The sequence below is a fragment of the Nanorana parkeri genome, unplaced genomic scaffold (genome assembly GCF_000935625.1).
Source record: "Nanorana parkeri isolate BGI_ZX_2015 unplaced genomic scaffold, ASM93562v1 scaffold161, whole genome shotgun sequence".
Classification (NCBI taxonomy): domain Eukaryota; kingdom Metazoa; phylum Chordata; class Amphibia; order Anura; family Dicroglossidae; genus Nanorana; species Nanorana parkeri.
Genome location: NW_017306429.1, coordinates 905667 through 929070, shown reverse-complemented (window position 1 = coordinate 929070; position 23404 = coordinate 905667). Strand labels below are relative to the sequence as shown.

General features: G+C 42.8%; 1 protein-coding gene across 2 annotated transcripts in view; it reads right to left on the bottom strand.

Moving 5' to 3' along the window:
* The window catches only part of AIMP1 (aminoacyl tRNA synthetase complex interacting multifunctional protein 1), a 53566-nt gene extending 31586 nt beyond the window's left edge, over nt 1-21980 (bottom strand). The window contains exons 1-2 of one of the 2 annotated variants that reach the window (XM_018554477.1): nt 21912-21955; nt 19344-19397 (exon numbers count right to left, since the gene is read on the bottom strand). In XM_018554477.1, coding sequence (XP_018409979.1) covers nt 19344-19345 — 2 coding nt within the window. In that variant the 5' untranslated portion in view covers nt 19346-19397; nt 21912-21955. Of the gene's footprint in view, nt 1-19343; nt 19398-21911 lie in introns of both variants that reach the window. The other variant, XM_018554479.1, reaches the window with a different exon arrangement.
* Nucleotides 21981-23404: the final 1424 nt, after the last annotated feature.

Sequence of the window (23404 nt, the reverse complement as noted above, 5' to 3'; positions counted from 1 at the left end):
TAAAACAACTATTTAATCATCCAAGTGTCCGATCGGTACAGTCCATTTCTGAAAAAATACAATTCTTACATAAAACACGTTACAGTACGAACATACTGATTTATGTATGGCAAGCATAGAAACATATTAACAGCCATGAAATGAAGCAAAACTACATGTCACTAGAACACAGTTTAAGGGTAACAGAGAATACTGGCTCAGCAAAGTGGTTGCCTCCACTGTAAAACTAGGCTCTTGGTTTGTATTCTGCAAAACTCGCTGAAGTGACCAAATGGAATTAGCTAGTCTCTTATATGGCAAGTTCCCTAAGCTGACAAAAAAGTGTTTAAAAAAATCCAGTACACAAAATGATATGCTTGGAGTGGGTACATTCCAATAAGAAAATAAAAATGTAATAAAAAACAAAAATTTAATGAAATAACTGCTGCCACTAAGTTTTTAAAGTCATTTCTCTTGAAGGCAACATATTTTTCTACTGCTTGGATAGTTCATAAATCCTTCTAGGTCCTAGATTTCAGAGACACCTGTATAATACATTATATTCGCTCATGCACTGTGATTCTTGGACTAAGCCTCACATGTTTCACTTACTCTACAGCAGTGAATTGTTTGCATGGGCAGGTGCCTTTCTCTTTATATCTTTCTTTTGTCCAGCATTGTTTTGCTAAAAATCGAAAGCAAACCTTTAGGGCCCATTCTCACCACATCATCTCCAGACCAGACCAGATTGTTTCCAGACCCAAAATGTATCCCAATATATCCCTATGCTATTTCTGGCCTCTGTTCACACCAGTGCAGTCCGTTCCAGAAAAATACTGCTTGTCTCATTTTGTCTGGTCTAAAATGCACTGGAACTGTGGGCAGGTTCACACCATTTTCCGGACCAGATCTGCACTTAGGGATAGATGGTGAAAGCCACCACTATATATGAGGAGGTGAATGCCCTGTGAAAACATGACCACATAACTAGTATTTCACAAATTGAAAATAACACACAAATACAAAATGTGCACTGAGAACAGTTTTAAAGCCATAAAGCCATCTATAACAATTTTAGATACATCTGCTCAACATGATTAATAGATATATTTCATTTCTTGAGCCTGCTACACAGAAACTGAGCAAATTATGAAATTGTAATGAGTAAAGCTTACCTTCTGTGAAAATAAAAAGGTTGGCAGAGGAAGTTATGGAAAATCTTGACCTTTCCTTTATTATTTAAATTTAGTCTGCCTCCATCCAGCTCCTGGAAATTTTTATTGCTCAACTGAGTCATCCGCTAAAGAAACAATTGGGATATTTAAAAGATAGGAGAAGCAGAGGAAAGCTTGACTTTTACAGGGAAATCAAGGTCTGCAGATAACTTAAGCAGCCCGTATACATTGGCCCAATGATCATTTTGACATGTGATTTTTAGTGGAGATCTAATTATGCACATTATATTAAATGCTTAATTTTAAATTGTCCTGATTTGTGCAAATTTTAAAAGCCTATCACATGACTGCTCAAGAGAAGTGCCGTAGGTTGGCACATTGTAAATTCATTCTATGTTGGACTAAGATAACCAAGTAAGCTACAAGAGAATACTAGATCTGTCACAATTAATGACTCTTTGTTCCTTGTCTGCTTTGCCTGCCTAGGAAACAGGAGTGATAAATGACCCCCGGACATTGTTTTTTAGAACTGCAGTACAGTATCTTGTCCCTTGTGGCACTAATAAAAGGAGTGTTTTTTTTTCTATTTCGCCTAATGAAAGCTTTGTGACTGGTCAGTGGAGATTCTGCCATTCAACTGTCCCTCCTCTAGTCGCAGAATGCAAAGCATTGTGGGATAACAGTAACAGGAGCTTTGTGAATGGCGGAGACAGCAGACTCCACTCATGGCGCCACTAAGTGTAATATCCTGCGGCTGTGAAGGGGCAGTGACGGGAAGATTTTTTAAAGAAGCAGCAGCTGCAGTATAAGGGTTAACCACCAAAATACTGTACATATGATTTTGGTGCTGTATCTTGCTGAAAAAGTAAACTTTAGCTTTAAACCACGCTGGTATAAACGGATGTTGGAAGCAACCAAATGTTTAATTCTACCAGCATTAGGAAGACTTCAATGCTTTACAACAGCATTTCCCAACTTTTTCACACAGCACCCTTTAAAATTTTGAAAAATCTCAAGGCACCCTATCTAAAATGTAATGGATTTTAAAAGGGGGAAGCCCAAACAAAAACACAAAAAAGTGGGGTTCCCCCATCACATCAGAGTTGTCAGTCCCCCTTGATATCACACACACACACTTTCTAAGTACAGCGAAGTTGCCATGTCATGACAAGATCTAAAGCTAAACACACCCCTTCAGGATGTGACAATTCAAGGTCTTTAAACTCAGCACCAAGCTTTTAATAAATGACTCGCAATGCAAGCAGGTACCACACAAAAACATCAAAGCAAAAGTTATGAACAATACATAGGTATTTGGTGGAGGAGGATTGTTAAAAGCGAATTCAATTTCCCACCAAATGTGAGAAACTGAAATTACCCCCACAAATTGGTCCCCTCTGCCTCTCCGATAGTCATACCTTTGGGGGAACCGCCGTTAAACCACCACCACACGCTGCAGCCAATGTACAATCCGTACATCATACACAGCACTGCAGCCAGCTACTCTGTATATAGAATGCTTGCAAATGGCAAGTACTAATTGGTCAGCGCAGTCACCTGACCCCACTGACCCACGAGAAGCACTTCTTAGCCATTTACTTACTTCATATACCTGCATTTTTTGCAAAAAAAAAAAAAAGGTTAATTTCAGTAGAACTCACAAGTCAAAATGATCACTACAGTAGAGACTAGAAAAATAGAAATATCAGCTAAAACCTCTGACATTCAAGCACAACATAATATAAATGGCTCCAAGAAGAAGTAGGATTGCCCACCTCCCATTTAATCTCATAGCAAACGTAGAGGACAGCAAGGCTGGGAGATATATATCACCACTGTTTGGGTTGTGGGCCCTTTAAGGGCCACCGCAGGGTTACCCTTCCTGCCCCAGGAAGGGGTTTAAAGGTCTGAAACTCCCAGAGAGGAGTGTGGGAGTTGAGGAGAAAGTAATCAGCTGTGGCTAGTGAGAGAGACCTGCTGGATTGCTGTGTTGCTGTGCTGTAGGACTTATATTCCTGGGAAGGGATTTCCCCAGGTTTGGGACGTTTCTACAACAAGTCGGTGAAGTCGGTGAGACACATTTATGTCTTGTTATCTGTGCCGAAGAATTGGACTTACTTTGAGTTTGCTGAAGATAAAGCATGTATTTGTATTTACCATTTTTTTTGGCTGCCCTGCAAGAGGAAAATAAAAGCTTTTGTGTTATTCAAAACCTTTGCGAGTGCTCTGTGAGCTCCCCAACATCACACAAATAATCAAGAAAGAGTACTAGCTAGCATTATACCCCAAGGGGATGGTCAAGGACCTTAGGAGTTTGAGAAAACCCCAAAAGAACTAAAAAATGTGCAAGAAGTACTCCCCACCAAAATGTACAGAAGTGGGAAGACAACCACCCTATACTGATGAAGCAACACCAGAAAACAGCAGGAAGAGCAGACCTGTCCACAAGGACACCCAGCAGTGTCCATAGAACCTGACAGAGAAAACCCTCTGCAGAGCCTGCCTACCTGACCCAGGACAAAGGACTATGTGTCCTCTGATCAGCCCCGACCCAGTATAGCATCCGCAGCTGTGGAGCACGGAGGAAGAACCTTAGAAAGAGAGCTAGCTAAGAATGTTCACCAGATTAAGAACATGAGCAGGGAAGATACTTTGAGAACATCTCCTAAAGGATGTGAATCAGCCATGGTAGGAGGGCCTGACTCCAAATAATCAAATCCCATAAGGACCCTAGGGGCATGCTATCCCCCACAGGGAATGTCTGCATCAGGGTTGCTGCATGAGTTGTCCACTGACAATCCAAGGGAAAACTGAGCACTCCAGCAATGGTTTCTTCCTACTGTGCAGGAGATTAAGCACGCACAAGTGCAAACATCTCCCCCCAGTATGGACACTAGAGGGTGAAGAGGTCCAGAAAGCAAAACTGTGCCTCTAAAGGAAACTGTACAAATAGAGTAACATCCTAATTGCCATCCAGGGTAGAGACCAGGTAGCTCGCCCTATCACACAAAGAATCCCCAAGCCTTCCCAGAGGTAAAGGTCTTACAGCACCAAAGTGATGTCAAAAGGATTGCAAGCCAAGGGAACTACTCACAGCAGGACCTTCCAAAAGAAGCAGGCACCAACTGCTCCAGTGAACCAGACTTGATTCCTAAACAGCCATAAATGAGACATAAGTCCTCCCATGGCAGGGAGGGGGAACCACCCCATACACCCTAAGAGATTGAGGGTGTCGCTCAATAAAGTTATTTTATTAGCATTTTCACATTGGAGATTCTGTTGACTTTCTGCCCCCATGGTCACACAGGCAATAAGAGGAAATCCACAAGGGCACCAATAAAAAGCTATCATATTTCAACTCTTACCCTTTTTTACTTAATTAAAAATGTCAAAGTTCTACGTTAAAGCCATAGCAATTTTAAATGTCAAATTTTAGCTTTTGTGGAAAGGTTACTTACAACTTTGATTGCAGCAAGAAGCATTTTTTTTTTGTACTTGCTGCAGCATGATTAAAGCTATTATGGTACAGCACTGGCTTAACATTGTTTTAATGGCGGAGTAAAAAAGCTAAAAGGAAATTAACAACATGTCTGGACCAACTAGTTCCCCGTTTCCTCAGCCATAATGAAACCGATGAGCATTTACAACACTTACATGCAGTGAACTTTTTTTTTATGCAGCCTTACACTACTACACGTCTAGATGTCCGTTCATTCAAGTCTTTGTCTTGAGAACTGGAAAATGTCTTATAGTATATTTATGGAACAGCACAGTAAGCGGCTTTAGCTTACAATAAACCACATAAAACATTTTGGACAACTTGTCTTTCTTTTAGCTAAAGGAAATACAAAATTTGAACAAAAAGCACTAAACATGGTTTAAATCACACTAATAACCCAAAAAAGATGTTCTTTATCAAAATTACAAAACTTAGTATGATGACAGATTAAAAAAAAAATGTAAAAAATTCTAAACGTACTGTGGAGATTTTTTTTATTTTATCTTTAAGATCAAAGCCGGGCAACAAAGAAACAAATTTAAGTCAATTCTCTGAACTATAAATTTTTAGAACAACCTGATTTCTTGGAAGAAAATTCTTCTAACATCTGCAGTTGTTATAGACCAAAGTCGCCATGTGCAACTAAAAACTGTTTCAAATATGTGCACTACATTTTATAGGTTTATAAATGATATCCTCATATTTAACTATTTTTAGCCTGTACTGAAATAAGAAGATTAAAACAACGGCAGTACAATTAGAGTGTAATGCTTTCCTGACTTGTTTGGCAAAGGATAAAACAATTTCCAGAGCTGAACGAGGGAGCTGATGGAACGAATGTATGTTTCCTTTACAGGTGTCTGTGAATCACAGGTTTGTACCATTTGTACCATTATGATGACACCTCTCAAACTAACATGCTTGAGAAATCTCAATACCAAAGAGAAATTGCACTTAGCTAAGCTCAAATCAGGGATAGCCAGTTTACTAATCTAATAAATCAAAACATAAAAAGAACAAAATGCAGAGGACAATAACACAGGAAAACGAAAATGTTCCTTTAAAAGCAAATTTGACTATGCTTTGTAAGGGCATTCCCCTATACTAGTTTTAGATTGAATAAAGAAAGAAAATGATATAACCAAAAAAAAAATCTACACAGGGGTGTGGCAATAAAAAAATTAAATAAAAATAATAATACTTGCGGGGGCCCAATCTACTCGTCACAATACAAAAATAGTTGTAACCAAAATTGTATTTAACCATGCTAACAAGCCCCTACGTGATAGCAATTGGAGGGGACGGGTTTTCTTTATGGAGCCTGCTCTCTAATATAGAAGATCAAGCACAGCATTGTGCTCGATCTCCTGTGCAGCTGAGACAGGAAGCGCTGCGAGTATAACCGGCCTAAAGCCATTTGAAGTTGTCCCGGGTCCCCCAAAAAAGCTAAGGACCCCCAAAACCACTGCGGGGGGTGGGTGGAGCAATGGATAAGTAGGGTGCTACATGTGACTTGGGCAGCCCAGATCACTTATACAAAACAAGTGTCGGTTACACCCCAATCTACATTTAGCCCTGCTTGCCCACAGCCAGGCCCGGATTCCACACAAGGCCACCGAGGCCCGGCCTCGGGGCGGCAGGGCGCAGAGGGGCGGCAGCGGTGTCCTTGTGGGGAAGTTGCCCTCTCTACATTCAGTCCTGCTTTGTACAAGCAGGACTACATGTAGAGTGAGGCAGACGATTTTTCGTTTACATGTGAAAATCGGCGATGTCGCCAATTTCACATGTAAACAGTGTGCAGCCTTCTCCTTTCCCCCCTGCACTTACCTCTCTCCTTTGGTTCCGTCCTCCGTCGCCGTGTCCCGAGTCTCTCACTGCAGTGAGCAGAGTTAAAAGTAACCCTGCCGCTCCGTTCAGAACCTGGCCTTGGGGCGGCAGGGAGAGTAAATCCGGACCTGCCCACAGCAGCGCTAAATGTAGGGAAAAAAACACCTGCCGGGTGTCCGGACCTGCATGTCCCGGGTGTTGGGCGATAGGTATACCACACCCTTGTATACATATTTATATTTAACCCCTTAATGACCAGCGACGTCCATAGTACGTCACTTTCATCGGGCCCGTTTAAGCAGACTCCCCGGAGGCAAACTCTGTTTAAAGGAGAACTATGAGGTGAGTGCTTTTCACTCACCTCATAGTTCTAGCTGACCTGTGACAATGAGATTGTCACAGGTCGGCTCAGTAGATCGGGAAGTGAGCGAACACATACCAGTGTTCGCTTACTTCTCGATCCTGTCACGGCTCTCTGCCGTGACAGGGGAGGGGCTGGATTCCCCCCTCCCCGCTCCACCAGCGCTGACTGGCGCAACGGACGGGGGAGGGTGCGGGTACAGCTGGCTCTGCCTCTGCAGCTGGGCGGATCTCGACATCGATGTTGGGATCCGCTCCGGCTGCGGTGTCTCAGTATACCGCGAGCTGTAGCTCGCGGTATACTGAGCTTAGGGTGACGGGAGGATGCTAGTTTGTGTCCTCCCGTTACCCTAAGGAGATTTATGGGGAAAAGCCCTGACCCCATAGTTCACCTTTAAACGTTTAAACTTGTAAAGCCGACTGTCGGCTTTACAGTCGAAGTGATTCTGGCGGCTGAGCCCCCCCCTCCTGTATTTCTTCTGCTCCTGGAGATTTAGAGTAGAAAGGTGATACTAAGGGTCTTTTGGACCACCAGTATCACCTTAAAGAGTACCTAACACTGCCAATATGCTATCACATGGGGGGTGCTTGTAAGCCCCCCCCCCATGTGATAGCAATTAAAGTAAAACAAAACCGTTTTTTAAATTAATATTAAATAAAATGTAAAAAAAAATACAAAAAATAAAAGGCCCCCACCCCGGGAGCACACACGTCTTCACGTAAAACACGCTTCGGGTGCGCCTACATATGAAAACGACAATGGAGCTACACATGTTGGGTATCGCCGTGCACGCTGATATTGCTCAGCGATAGGGCCAATATTTATGCGCATCTCTAAACTGATGACCTGCGGAGGCTTTTAAAGCGTTGTCTATGGACGTTTTGGGTAATGAATTTTGTCAGTTTCATGAACGCACACAATTTGTAACCTGGGCATGTTGGGCATCTATTTACTAGTTGTAACCTCATCTTTTATATTTTATTTTTTTTAAATGGGTATTTGTGTTTGGGGCATTTACGTGCATTTAACATAAAATTTGGGGGTTTGATAAGGAGTTGCGCTAATATCGCGCAACATAAACATTTGCAACTGCCACCATTTTATTCTGTAGGGTCTTGGCTTTCAGAAAGTCTTTTGTGATACGCGGTGCATCACCTGCCCATAAAAATGTTATAAATTCCGTGCAAATAATTTTCCGAAAACTCTGAGGGATTGATACCCTGAGGGTTTGTAGCAGATAGGGCAATGGATTCATTTTGAGAGCAATGCATCCGAACAGCCATGTAAATGTGATTTTTTTTTTTTTTTGCCAAGGTTCAGTCTTTTCTACATTTAAATAATAAGGGGACAATGTTCTGGTTTGCAAGGGTTTGCAGAAATGTATATACCCAAGTATGTAATCACGGTTTACGACCATATAAAGGGAAATAATTATTTCAGTCAACTTCCGGAGCCAGGGATACTTTCAGAGCTTCTGATTTTTAAAGCATTATGCTTTTTAAAGTGTCCCAATGGATATCTGAATATATTACTACATAAGCATGTTAGAAATAGGATTCTTGCTTCATTCATATTCTATTCTAAATAACAGGGAATCACTGAACCTTTCTATGCAGCAAAACAGAGGGTACAAAAAAAAACAAAGGTCCCAGCTTTGAGGAGGAGACCTAATACAAACAATAATGTACAAGGGATATGAAGTGTGTAGAGGAACACAAATGTAGTTAATGTATATACGGAGAGCCTAACGGCATGGACTACATTTAATGTTTTACAGTATTTTAGTCCCCTGTATTAGCAATGATCATCAGCAAATATCAGAGGCTTTGACATGTTTGACAGACAAAGTGTGTGATCATAGACCTCCATTCTGGCCATCTGCATGGATTCCTTCTTTCACTGTAAGTCGAGAAACTGAAGATTTTTCTCAACTAGTTCTGTATTTCCACACAAAGGAATAAAAGTTAGGTGTCCACAATTTGTAGAGAATACTTTCTAAAATATGTAACACATTTATGCAGTCATTCTGCTACATAAAGGAGAAGACTTAATTAAAGTGACATTAAACCCTCAGATTTTTTAACATAAAACAATACTGTAATGTGTGCCTTACTGTAATCCATGGTTGTTTCCTGTCTCTTTGCTGCTCTTCCTTTTAATTCTGTATCTGTTCTCATGCTCTGCAGAACTTCTGTTTTGCAGCAGACTGCCTTGTCTCAGGAATGGATACACGGTGTCTGTGTATACGTTTCTATAGGCTTGTAACCTGAGCCAGCACTACAGGAAGAGGCCCTGAGCTGAAAAGGGAAGTTCTCCCCAAGCATGAGAAGACATGAGGATTTAAAAGGAAGAGCAGCAAAGAGAAGGGATACTACCAGGGATTACAGTAAGGCACACATTACACTATTGGTTTATGTTAAAAAAAACTGAGGGTTTAAGGTCACTTTAACAAAAATGCACACAAGGAATGAAGCTGAAGCTACTTTACTAATGAAGTCATCTGTTTACATCGCTCTAGCTCAAATGGCAACATGATGCTTTAAAAGTGCAGATGCTTGCAAAAACATAACAAAAAGCCCACTAAATCTTAAAAGATCACTCAATGTATATAGTAATCTGTGGTTGTGTAGACAGTCACTGAACTGGAATGAAAATCTCTTTATCGATGCCAAGGACAAATTCCTGGACCATCAAATGACCTTGTTACTGTTCCAAATGTATCAACAGTATGCAACATAGAAACAGAAGAGAAAAAAATACTTGGGGCAGCACAGGAACCTATCACTGTTTATACAATTATGTGACATTAGGGGTCTTCAAGACCCCTGATGGCTCCATAAAGAGGACCTGTCATGTAAATTGGCTATCCCATAGGGGGCTTCGTAGCCCCCCAAGTAGTAGCAATAAAGTTGTGTGTAAAAAAAATTAAATTTTAAATACAAAAATTTAAAGAATCATAAAAAAAATAAAGCATAAGAAAAAATGTAAAAAGAAAAAAACATTTTTAAAGTTCCCGCCCCCCACATATACACACAGATATGCGTCGGGTGCGCCTACGTGCGAAGACGATTGTGCCTATTGTGCCGCACATGTTACATATCGCCGCAAACGTCGGAGTGAGAGCAATAATTTTAGAGCCATTAAGGCCGGGTTCACACCTGGCCGTTTTACAGCGCTGATCCATGCGCTGTAAAACGCCCTGCAAGTGAAATCCCATACTTTCCTATGGGCATGGTTCCCACCTGGGCGTATTTCAGCACGTCGGAATGTGCTGAAAAACACCCTACGCCCAAAGAAGTACAGGAGCTTCTTTGGGGCGTATTTCCAAGCGTATCCATTAGGTGCGCGTTTGATGCGCATTTCGTGGACCGCAAATCGGGGTAAAATCGTCATGGTGATTATATACCACCAAAGAAAGCCCTATCTGTCCCCAAAAATTTTTAACATAAATTGCAAGGCTATAGTCCGGTCATGCTGACTGGTGACATTTTTGACTGACTGGTGAGACACCCTCATGGTGGAACAGAAACAAAATTGCATTCCACCCCAGGATATTTAATATAAGAGTTAAAACTGAATAAATCATAAGGCTTCTAAAAAACGGCATGCTCTAAAACTGTAATGCCAGCCTGGAAAGTAAATCAGAGTCCCAGGTCCATGAACAGCTTGGAAACACCCAAGAGAGAATTTGATGTGAAGGAAGCAGAACTTACGGCTAATCTACAAAACAGAGCATTTTCCCAAATTGAAATGCCTTCTAATTGAATCAGCCCTTTTCTTTTCCACAGTTACAGGAACATACACACCCAAAAAACATCCTACCTTTGACAGTTTTTCCAACAATAATAAGCTACGTACTATAATCTACCATTTGGTTAGCTTTAGGAAGCAGAGCTTGCCAACTCTATACAACTTTCACAGAATGCCATTGTGACAATGTTCTGCAAGAAGATATCATGCAGGAGGAGCAGATTGCTTAGGACTCCAAAGCTCCACCAGACTTAGATAAACTTGGTTCATATATAACAAATATACTAGATATGCTAGGTGTCCCGTAGATTCTATACAATGTAGTGTAAAAAAAAGTCCAGCTAGTAGAATGACACCTTTGTTACTGTCTTGTAAAAGGGCAGAGACTTACCAATACCCCCACAGGAGATTCAATCCATATGGGCCCACCCAAAAGTGACACGACAGCTTTGATGAAGTTTTTCTTTAATAATGAACACATAAATCATTTAAGTGGTTTAGAAAGTCAACTGAAAGTACATTTCCATATGAATAACTGCTCTGCTTTGGCTGTAAGTGAGCAAAGCCCAGCTACGCAGAAATGAGATGCAGTTAACAGGCAAATTAACAAAATGAGCTGTGCACAGGCGAATTCCAGGTCACACACTTCAGTGAACATCAACACACCAGTCTGTACAATCCAACCTGAAATTGTGGTTTTGCCTGTGCTTGGTTAGATCTACCAGCCAACTTGACATATCTCCATTTATATTTATCTAACATATTTATGGGCATAAGGGATTTTACATAAGCCACTCTTTCCTAATACTTTGTTTATCCTCTGGCACTAATCTACATTGACTCTTTCATTTCTGTACACATTTTTCCTCTTTTTCCCCTTATATACAGTACATGTTTAAATGCACAATCTAAGCTTAGAAATGTATTATAGACGGCAAACTATGCATTTCCTGAAAACAGAGAACCTATAGTAAAAAAGATCATGGATATGTCAGAATTGGAGCAGACAGACTCTGGAGCAGTTGCCCATAGTAACCAATCAGCTTCTCTTTTCATTTGTTCAATTGAGCTTTCAAAAATAAAAATTAAAGATGATTGTCATAGACAACTGCTCCAGATTCTGTCTACTCCAGTTTTGATAAATTCCCCCATAGTCCTTTCTATGTCACACAATCTGTACTTTTTCTAAACTTTATACTAAACACAAGGAGGATGAAAGCCTCTAATGTGATAGAAAACCTGACCCTGCCAGTATGCTTTATGGAGAAATAAGGGTGCCACTGACCTAACGATGCTGTATGGCAGGGGTGGCAAACACAAGGCCCGCGGGCCGAATCCGGCCCGCCGGACCTTGTAATGTGGCCCGCACAGCAGCCAGGGCCGGTCTGCTATGCTGACTCTGTGCAGAGCAGTGTCTACTGTGTGGTAGCGAGCCGACCCGGCACTAACCCCACACAGTAGACACTAGAGGGCGCTGGTGGGGGAGGCCAGAGAAACACCTCCTCCCCCAGCCCTCTCTACTCTGTACTCTTTCCGGCGCTTGCTGGTGCGGTTCCTGCAGCCTGCACTGTCCCGGTACCGGCCGAGATATTAATATATGAATTGGCCGCGGTAATTTGCATATCAATACGCCGTTAGTCCTATACAACCGGCCCTTTGACGGTAACCATACTGCTGATGCGGCCCCCGATGAATTTGAGTTTGCCACCCCTGCTGTATGGCATTGGTGTGTGGTTAGGAAGAGTAGTAGAGGAGTTAAAAATTACATGGCATGTAAAAGTTCACAATAAAGTTAAAAAAAGAAACCAACAAGAGGACTTCCTTGTAGAGGTTGCAGAAGGTGCATTGGAATGGGAACTAAAGCTTGTTGATGTCTTCAAGTGGTAGAGATAAACTACCCCAATGGAAGAAGAAACTAGCCAAAGTTTACCAAAAACTGAACCATCTGTTAAAGATGTACTACTCTACTGACCCCTTATATATTACCATAACTTTGTTTCTTCAAATGACCATAAATATATAGAGTTCTACTAGAAATGGTACAACTACACCTAAGACACATCTAAGTGGCTCAATAGTTTGAACGGAAGCCATTCAATGCAGCTCAGAACTGGGAACTGAAGAAGTCAATGTCTTATACCAGTGGTTCTCAACCTGTAGGAACTCAGGACCCACATTTGTACCTTGATCATTAAAGTGACATTAAACCCTCAGATTTTTTTCACATAAACCAATACTGTAATGTGTGCCTTACTGTAATCCATGGTTGTTTCCCTTCTCTTTGCTGCTCTTCCTTTTAAATCTGCATGTCTTTTCATGCTTGGGGAGAACTTCCCTTTGCAGCTGAGTGCCTCTTCCTGTAGTGCTGGCTCAGGTTGCAAACCTATACACAGACACCATGTATCCATTCCAGAGTCAAGGCAGTCTGCTGCAAAACAGAAGTTCTGCCCAGCATGAGAACAGATACAGATTTAAAAGGAAGAGCAGCAAAGAGAAGGGAAACAACCATGGATTACAGTAAGGCGCACATTACAGTATTGGTTTATGTGAAAAAAATCTGAGGGTTTAATGTCACTTTAAGTCGCGACCCAAGTCGCACTGCAATAGAATGCACAGCATTAGGGCACCACACATTCCGGTGCGGATGTACGACCTGTAGGTTGGAGGTGGATTTGGCGTACTATTCAAATGAATGGCAAAGCAACACACCCCCAGAATGCACAGTAGGTGCAATTGCGTGGTACAGTGCGTTAATCGCATGGGACTGTGCTATTAACGCACTGTACTAGTGTAAACGGCCCCTCAAAAACACTGACATACATACACAATCTCACACACACTCCAAAAACATGTTTTTTTTAAGATCCACCCAGTCTCCCTACCTTATGAGAACTGGATGGATCCTCAGCCTGGGATCCAGTGTGGGCTGTTGTGCTGTGATGGAGCTCCATCCATACGTGCATTGCTTGTACAGCTCCCTTTTGCACCCTGTAGAGGTGCCGGGAGCCAGAATGTGATGTCACTTCAGTCCAAGCACCTCTACAGGACACATGAGGAAGCTGTAAGCAATGCATGTATGGATGGCTGGAGCTCCCTCGCCGCCATTCCCCCAGCCACCCCCACCTCAAGCTGACATTCCGTGCCAGGCAGCATATTTTGAGTGGCTGCTTGGCGTGAGAACTGACGGTGATGTGCTAGGAGGAGGCTGAGGAACCTCTCACCCAGAAAAGTGGAAGGCATATGGCAACCCACTAAAAATGGGGTCGTGACCCACCAGTTGAGAACCAAGGTCTTATACTGTACCATTTTTGGGTAAGTCTCATCTATTGTGCAGTCTGCTAATTTATTATGAAATCCCAATGAAACCTTCCTTTTCCAGGAAATGTCTGTGGCTTTTCAAACAGCATGTACCCAAACTGATAAGCAACTTCAAATGCGTGGCCAATTATAGTGCAAATCAAAGTAAACAAACTCCAGGTGTTTCCAGCATAAACCACAACGTTCCAGAAAAGTAAACAGAGTCAGGAAAGCAGCCAACATTCAAGAAAGTTGAGGTTGGCACCTTCACAGCAAAGTGGCAAAAAATATCATGAAACATCCAGCTGTCTGTTTCACACTTGGACTAAAATTAGAACCAACTTGTCAGTGATGCGTCTAGCACACCTCTTCCTACGGCATACAAGTTCATTTCACAAGGATCCGTTCATAGACTTTGTAAGAAAAATTAGGAAAAGATGTAACCCTCACAAAAAAAATTAAAATAAATCAGATTACAGTTACAATGTTTATAATTCTAGCAGCCAGGTAGCCTATGTCCCCGCTGATGGGCAAGAAGAATGACTAAAACATAAACTGCAAAAAACTTTTATAAAGTCTACTCTAAACTATAAAAACAAAGTTTGTTTGGCATTAAAGCCCAACTGAACTTTCAATTTAAATCAGCTTAATACCTTCAGATGCAACAAAACAAAAAAGGTGCTAAAAATCTTATAGTTGATTTTCTTTAGAAAACACACAGCCTGAGTATAGAAGCCTGACCCCTGCCAGCATGCTGCAGAGAAGGTCCCTTACTTTCTAGGGAAGCAGAGATCCAACATACCCTCTACTGAATTAGAGCTAGAACTCTCTAGTGGGGAGTATGGACTTTACTCTATGACAGCTGCCAGTCAAGTTACCAATGATCACAACATGGTTTCCCATTTTTTCTTTTAGAGATCAATCACTAACCGGAACTGAACATTATGCACATCAAGCAAGACCAAATGACTGTTGTTAACTGATCCGTCACTAACCATAAACACCCCCTCAACACAACTGAACATTATACATTTCAAACGACCGAACGACTGCTGTAAAGAACAGAAAGAAGTAAATGTGGTTTCAAGCTGGGTCAGTCAAATGCAGGCAAGGGAAAGCAAACACAGGATAAGTATGCTGTAGCATAGAATCAGGAGGTCACAGTTCTGTTGCTACTGTTATGAGCACTGTTCTCATGCCTTGCTAATAATCAGTTAATGTTAATGGGTAACTCAAGACAGTACTCCTCTTCCTCTGTCATGATGGGTCACTGGCAGCCAAGAATGCTTTAACAATGCAGTTAAAAAGGATATCACATCTGGATTTGCACGTTACGGAAATTATTAATTAGGCAATCAGCAGGTTTTTTTTTTCCTTTAGGACTTTCTCCACAGCATACCTCTCTAATGCTGACATTGTATTAGGATTAAACATCTATACATATTTGCATTTCTTTTTAAAGGAGAACTATGAGGCAAGTGAAAATTACTCAGCCTCATAGTTCGAGTCGACGTGTGACAATGAAACGATCACGAAGGTCGGCTCAATAGATCGGGAAGTGAGCGAACAGATACCGTCACTCGCTCATTTCTCGATCCTGTCCCTGCAGAGAGTGACTGTCACTCATGGCTCCCTGCACCGATTCCCCCTCTTCCCTGTCCGATCCTCCAGCGCTAACTGGCGGAACGGACGGGGGAGGGTACAGCTGGCTCTGCCTCTACATAGGCAGAGCCAGCTGTCAATCACGCAGCTGGGTGGATCTCAACAGTAATGTTGGGATCCGTCCCGGCTGCGGCGTCTCAGTATACCATGAGCTGTAGCTGGCGGTATACTGAGCTTTTGGTGACAGCAGGACACTAGTTTGTGTCCTCCCGTGACCATTAGGAGAACTATGGGGAAAAGTACTGCCCCCATAGTTCTCCTTTAGGGGTTTGTAACACATATAGGATCGCCTTTCATGAACCCCGAGTTTAATATTAGCCACGGGTAGTCAGCAGATCATTACTTTGTAGCCTTTCTTTACTGACTGGTCAACATCCAAGATCCCCACAGAAAAGAGAAGTGGTTGGATATGAAACAAACAGAAGCCAATCTGTCTCTGAACACAAATGGCTGTAACTTCCTTGCCTGAAACATCATATCGCTCTAACGATCCAGTTTCACAACAAAAATTAGTCTCTGACATTTTGAAGGCTTGTGTTTAAGTCAAGTTTCACAGCTCATATAAACACAACACTACATGGTGAAATTCTAAAATCGCCTAAGACTTTGGATGGTCACAGATGAATGCCTTAGAATTGGGTGGGCTACAGCTCATCTACAGACTATGGGCTTAACATGTTTAACATTCAGCACAAACATGGCTAAGAGCAATACTACATGTATATTAAAAACAGGTGACACACAGAGATTTTTTTTTCCTATTTCGTAAAATGTATGGAGACTTTTACAGTCTTTGTTTATACTTTTATAAACAGGTAGCGTAAACTGTTTATGAGTAAATGTGCCGACAGCACTGAACAATCTGAAGTGTGATTTGAAATTTCTACTAGCATTTTCTACTCAAATTTTTACTAAACAAATTTTTTTTAAAGGTCAACGTGAGTTCTTTATTTTAAGGCTAAGTACACTTACCCTTGTGGCTCCTTTAAGCTGACCTAAGCAATACTACCCTACCCCTTCAAAAGATGCATATATACCGACCCAGCCTCCATTTTGTATTTACATCTTGCGGCAAAGATATACCTCTCGTCTCTCTTTCTGTATTTTTATGAATACATAAACGTATACAACTTGCAAATATAGCTAAACATGTGTATGTAATTATATATACTCTATATTGCCAAAAGTATTGGGACGCTTGTCTTTACACGCACATGAACTTTAATGGCACTCCAGTCTTAGTCCGTAGGGTTCAGTATTGAGTTGTCCCACCCTTTGCCGCTATAACAGCTTCAACCCTTCTGGGAAGGCGTCCACAAGGTCTAGGAGTGTGTCTATGGGAATGTTTGACCATTCTTCCAGAAGCGCATTTGTGAGGTCAGATACTGATGTTGGACGAGAAGGCCTGGCTCGCAGTCTCTGCTCTAATTCATCCCAAAGGTCTTCTATCGGGTAGAGGTCAGGACTCATTGCAGGCCTGTCAAGTTCCTCCACCCCAAACTCGCTCATCCATGTCTTTATGGACCTTGTTTTCTGCACTGGTGCTCAGTCATATTGGAACAGGAAGGGGCCATCCCCAAACTGTCCCCACAAAGTTGGGAACATTAAATTGTCCAAAATGTCTTGGTATGCTGATGCCAAGAGAGGAAAACTCGGCTCAAAATCTGTTCAAAAGACCTTGAACTGTGCAGAAACTAAAAAAGCAAAGGTCACCTTTACCAATGTGGGCACAGAGAGACAGGACTCAGATGACTTGCTGGTGGTTTCGTGTGGACACCAGGCCACTAGTATCCCCTAGTAGCAACCCATGAGCTTCTGCAGAGGTTTGAAGACATACTACAGAGAAATCTGGACAAGAGTTCAAGAAACTTAAAGAGATTTGAAAGCTTAGCAGAATGAAGAAGAAATTGAATGCCTTAAAAACGTAAATGCAGCACTACTAATGAAACTTGAGGATGTTGAAATCTGGGACAAAATGCCAAATTTGCAACTTCTATGCCTACCCAAAGGACCTATAATCCACAGTCACAGCAATGTTGCAAGTACTTGCACCTGAGTTGCCAATAAAGCAGTTAGAGACTCCCCAAAGCAGTAAAAATGTAATGTAACAAAAATGGCTAATATATTTGCCCACCGCCCTATGCATAATGCCCAACCTCTAACAATGCAGCCATGCCGCCTACACTCGAGAATAGGCAAGAACAGCTGCTGCAGAAATAAAGTTAGCAGGTGCCTATTTTATAATAATGCTGTATTATTTGATTCCGTGCCATAGTGCGAGTTCTGTTAGCCGACTTCACATATACCTTAACTCTATTTACATATGATGTCCTCACGTTACCAGCAAATCTTACCGCTTCTCTGTATGTTGTATGGATGTATATGCATTTACATAAAAGTAACTTAAATTCTGTTACATCACTTTTTTTTTTACATTGGATGTTTCTGCCATCTTCTGGCAGCAAGATCCAGTGTAGATATCTGTATTTTAAAGTGATAATAAAGTCAAAAGGATTTTAGGCTATTTCAAATGCTGATGAAATCACTTACAATGAAGGCTGCTCCTTAAAGGAGAACTATGAGGTGAGTGCTTTTCACTCACCTCATAGTTCTAGCCGACCTGTGACAATGAGACTGTCACAGGTCGGCTCAGTAGATCGGGAGGTGAGCGAACACATACCAGCGTTCGCTCACCTCTCGATCCTGTCACGGCTCTCTGCCGTGACAGGGGAGGGGCTGGATTCCCCCCTCCCCGCTCCGCCAGCGCTGACTGGCGGAACGGACGGGGGAGGGGGCGGGTACAGCTGGCTCTGCCTCTAGATAGGCAGAGCCATCTGTCAGTCACGCAGCTGGGCGGATCCCGGCACAATTGTCTGGATCCGCTTCAGCTGCGGCGTCTCAGTATACCGAGAGCATAATATACAGCGCAATGTACCATCAGCTATAGAGGAATACAAATCCCAGCAATACATTATAGAGCACCATGTGTGGGAAAGTGTAGGCTTACCTCAGCAGTCTTCCAGCAACTTGTTTCTGAGATCGGACCTATCGGTGACGGTCATCCACCCTCCCACACCTGCTCCTCCTTACTTCTCCCCGCGTCCTTGTGCCGATCGTGGATGTGGGCGGGCAAGGCGGGGAGGAGGTTCGGCGTGTGGAGCGTGGATGCGGCCGGGCGGGTCTGGCAGCGGCGAGCACAAGGTGGGGGAGGAGGTGTGGCGCGCAGCGTATGGGGAGCCGTGAACAGGGCCAACCAATCAAAAGCCGATTAATCGATGATTGAAAAAGTTGACAACTTTTTCAATCATCGATTATAATCGATTATGTCGATTAGTTGTTGCAGCCCTAGATTCATTATTGAAAAGTTTGAGAGGAGTTTAATACTACTTTAATTACGCCTGTGTACATGAGCCCTTAGGCCACATCTAGCATGTCTTGGTAAATACCAAATGACCATACTTTATCTGAGCAATCAATATAAAAACTCCTATATAAAATGCAAATATGTTTGATAACCACTGCTATTTTGTATGAGTAATTATTATTATACAGGATTTATATAGCACCAACGCAGAGCTGTACAATATGAAGGGCACAGTACAGTCACAATACAAGTTTAGGAGCGCCCTGTCATGTAATAGAAGTGTTTCAATAAAAATGTATTGAAAAGAAACAAACAAAAAAAAAAATATCTCCTGGATAAAACCACTTGAGAAGTCTTAGATGAAGATAGAAGTCTGTAGATGACAAGATAGATGCATCAAGTTCATTTGAAGCCACAATCAGAACTTACATGTATCAATCGTAACTTGTCTGCAAACTGATTTTTTCCACAGCAGCAGGAAATCTAAAAGCGAAGACCATAACAGGTTTACTTTTAATTTCACTAACATCTTCACATACAGTATTTGCACTAAGCCAACAAAATGCTTTGCTCAATTTAATGGAACTAAAAAATAACTATTCTCCAATTACATTGTCTGTAACTGCCATTGGCATGGCCCTTAATGTCACTTGAAACCTTGCAGTGGGGCTACCCCCACAATGCAAGGGTTAACTGCTTGTTTTTGCCTAAGATAAAAAAAAAAAGTTATACTTACCTGATTCTCGGAGCAGAGCCTAGCCGGCTCTCAAACCAGCCCCTCCTTGGAACGTATCTCCCCCTCCTCTGCAGTGGTTTAGGAATTCTCAAGTCATAATGTCCAATACAGTGCACAGGACGTGAAGACGCTGAGGGACATATCATCGCTGCAGCAAAAAAGGAGACAGGCAGGAGGGAGCCATGGGACAGGATTGGGTAAGTATAACTTTTTTTTTTTCTTAACCCTAGGCACTTAACCCTTACACTGAAGGGGTCGTTGCACTGCAAGGGTTAAAAAAATGTCTGCCCTCAGTTCTTCTTTAAGGTAGGGCTGGACAAAATAAAAATTACATCTGGTGCCTAGCTTTTGAGGTTCTCTGTAGTTGTGGTCAATGGAGCTGACTCCTAACAAAAATCTGTCCAGCTCCTTAATTGGAGAGACTAGCTCCCAAACTCCATAATAATTTGTCCACCCCTGCATTCAAGGATTCTCATTCTGCAAAAACTCACACAGTGGGTGCCGCTGTCAGCACCCTTTCAGTGGGCATCCCTCGGTCAGCTGATCGAAGTAGCTGGTCAGAAAATCTACAAATGAGCAGAGCCGGCAGCTCATTGGCTTATTGTTCGGGTATTCCGACAGCTGCCAGAATATAAACGAAAAAGCGGGGATTCCTCAATCAAAGCTCGTACTCAATCCCGCGGGCTGAATGAAAAAATTAGAACAGTGTATAGCCAGCTTTAATCTACTTGGAAGTCTTGTCTGCAGCGCCTATTTAACGCAAAAGGTAATATTAGCCTTTAAATGCGACTAGTACAAGAGCTTCAATTCAACTTTGTATGTTCTTCCTGGAATGTACAGCAGATAGCTGACTGGAAAGGTGCCCATACACTGGTCGAATTTAGGCCGTTATTTATTGTACCGACTGAAATTCAGTGTGTGGGGCTGTCGACCCCCTTTCAGCTGGCATTCCTCGGCTGATCGAAGGAGCCGGCTGGAAAATGTTTGATCGATCAGAGCTGGCAGCCAGTGAGCTGCCCGCTCTGATCGGGTATTCTGACAGGTGCCAGCAGCACCTGTAAGAATACAATGTAAACAGCAGGATTCCTCAATCGACACACTGTTTGCGCTGATTGAGCGGGTCAATTTTTTCTTTCAGCCCACGGGTTGAACGAAAAAATTTGATAGGTCTATGGCTAGCCTTAGAGGGACGAGCATCACTAGGAGCCAATAAGGTGCGCAGGCAAGGAGCATTTTCACAGCAGAGAACAGATAGATGGCCTCATTACTGCGCTGCTTGAGGTGCAAAGGTGTCTAAAGCTGGCCATACACCTCTAGATTATCTGTTGATTTTCTCTGGTCAGATGGAAAAAGTGAAACAGATTCCTCCATCTACGCTAAACTGTGTGGATGGAGGAATCTCCCACTGGGCCAAGCTTCGGGAACCGCTGGCTCTGCCTCTAGATAGGCAGAGCCAGCAGTCATTCACGCAGCTGGCTGGATCTCGGGATCCGTCCCGGGTGCAGCGGTCTCAGTATACCGCGAGCTGTACCTCGTGATTATTCTGCCGGGTGTGCCACTGTCAGAATACCCAAACATTGATTGCAGCTGATTGGCTGCAGTCACTGCCCAGATTTTGTAGAATGAAGGGGCACTGACTCAAAGTTTGTCACCTTCAGCTTTATACATCTGCAGCAGAGAAGCTTCTGGTCACCAATGTACTTTTGATTATGCTAGCAGCTGTAGCTGTCATGCTGACAACTTTGACTGCAGTCACTGATGTAAAACAATTAGAGAAGCTCCAACTTCACTTGCTGCATGCTCATCGTGTTCTTGTAGCTCGGAAAGTATTATTATATAGACGTACAGCCTGAGAATTTCAAGTAACTGGCTTTTTCAGAAGAGAGCTAGCAGTGGAATCCAGCATATTCTGGGATTTAACTTCTGTAAACAATTGCTTTCTTTTCAAAGTAGACCGTTGCAAACAAGGGGTTAACTGTCTCTATAAAAGCAGATTGAAAACCCGCATCCAGACCGATCTGCTGATTGATACGATCTCTGGCAGGACTGACCCTGCCTTCAGTCCTGGGCTCCCTCCCCGCCCTCTGCTGACATGCAGGACTGCTCCCTGTACGATTTCTTCACAATGCACCCAGCTGAGCCCTTTTTGTGCTATATAAACACCAACTACTAACACATCCTCTTCACACAACCAGCAGACACACCGCACCGAGTGTCTACAGTTCATACGATCAAAGCTGCATGCTTTTTCGCCTCCTCACCTCTTTCCGGGCCTTTCCAGCAAGACCGTCTCTGGATGATGACGTCACACACTGTGAGACTGCGGCTTAGCAAAGTAAAACCCCGTGCACCCTATGTGTCCAAGTCTAACCTAGCATGCAGGGATCTCAGCTATGTCTATGTGCTGGCCACACAGAAAACTTCTATATCAGCATCGTGTACTGGGCTAAATTAAACACATGCATAGTTGCCAACTGTTCTGGATTTACGGGTCCCACGCACACAGCATATGTATTGTGCTTGCTCTGTGTGTATGAGATATCACGTACAATACAGCCCGTACAGGACCCCTCTCCCCTCCCTGTGTGCAGTGTCATCACACCAGGCTGCTGGAGGGGGGAGACTCACTCACATGGAGAGCAGCTTGGTAGCTCCATCCCTGATGCCGCCCAGCACCTCTGATCCAATCTGAGAGAGGTCTGTTTTACTAACTAAGCTTCTTAAGGAAGAATTCTGGGCAAAACGTTTCTTAACCCTTGCAGTGGGGCTACCCCTGCACTGCAAGGGTTAACTGCTCCTTTGTGTGTAGGGAGGAAAATAAAAGGTTGCACTCATCTGAACCGGCTTGCTCTTAGACCGGTCCTTCCAGCCTCTCTCCTCCTCTGCGGTCTAAGGTTCTGTAATTCATCACTTTCTATACACAGCGTATAGACATGAGGACGCTGAGGAACCCTTCTAATGCTGCTGCGTAGGAAGAGACAGGCTTCAGAGACCGGAGAAGCAGGGAGCCGGCTCAGCGGTTTGGGTGACAAAAACGTGTAGGTAACCCTTGCAGTGTCGGGTAACCCCAGGACCATCTCTACCTTAATCACTGCCTGAGGCGGCCAGGAAAAGGGGGAAGTGGTGGGTTAATGTGGTCCGGGCAGGAGGCAGCAGCTGGCTGAGGTTAAGGGTTGGGATGGTGTTAGTCGGCAGCTACTATCCCTCCCCCCAATGAGATGCTGCCTGAGACTACTTCCGAAGGCTGCCTCATTATGGGGATGCCCCTGGGTAGCCCTACTGCAAGGGTTAATCAAATGTTGCCCAGACTTCTTTAATTGTGACTTTGTTTGTGGCACAATTTATTGTGTGAGTGTGACAGACTACACTGATATGGTGACCCATTTTAGATAGTATTACTGTTACTAGGGCATTTTCACTGTATGGTTGCTAGTAGAGATATAAAGATGTTTTTAACTTTCTGATTGCACATTAATGGACAATTACTGTTTGTAGCAGCAATAAAAGTTACATATGCAAAAACAAACCCGCAAAGGTGAGTCAAACTGTCCAATAATGTGCACACATCGGTGTAATCATGTGTCTTTTCAGAAAAATGCAAAACCGAAGTCTTCATATGCATCTTTATGATGTTATCTCCAATATAAGCCATATATTTCAAAGTGATCATATAATAATGGAATAACAATGAACTTACATCAGCGCACTCCCTTGCAATGTCTGAAAATAGTCTAAAATTAGGTATCTTCAAACA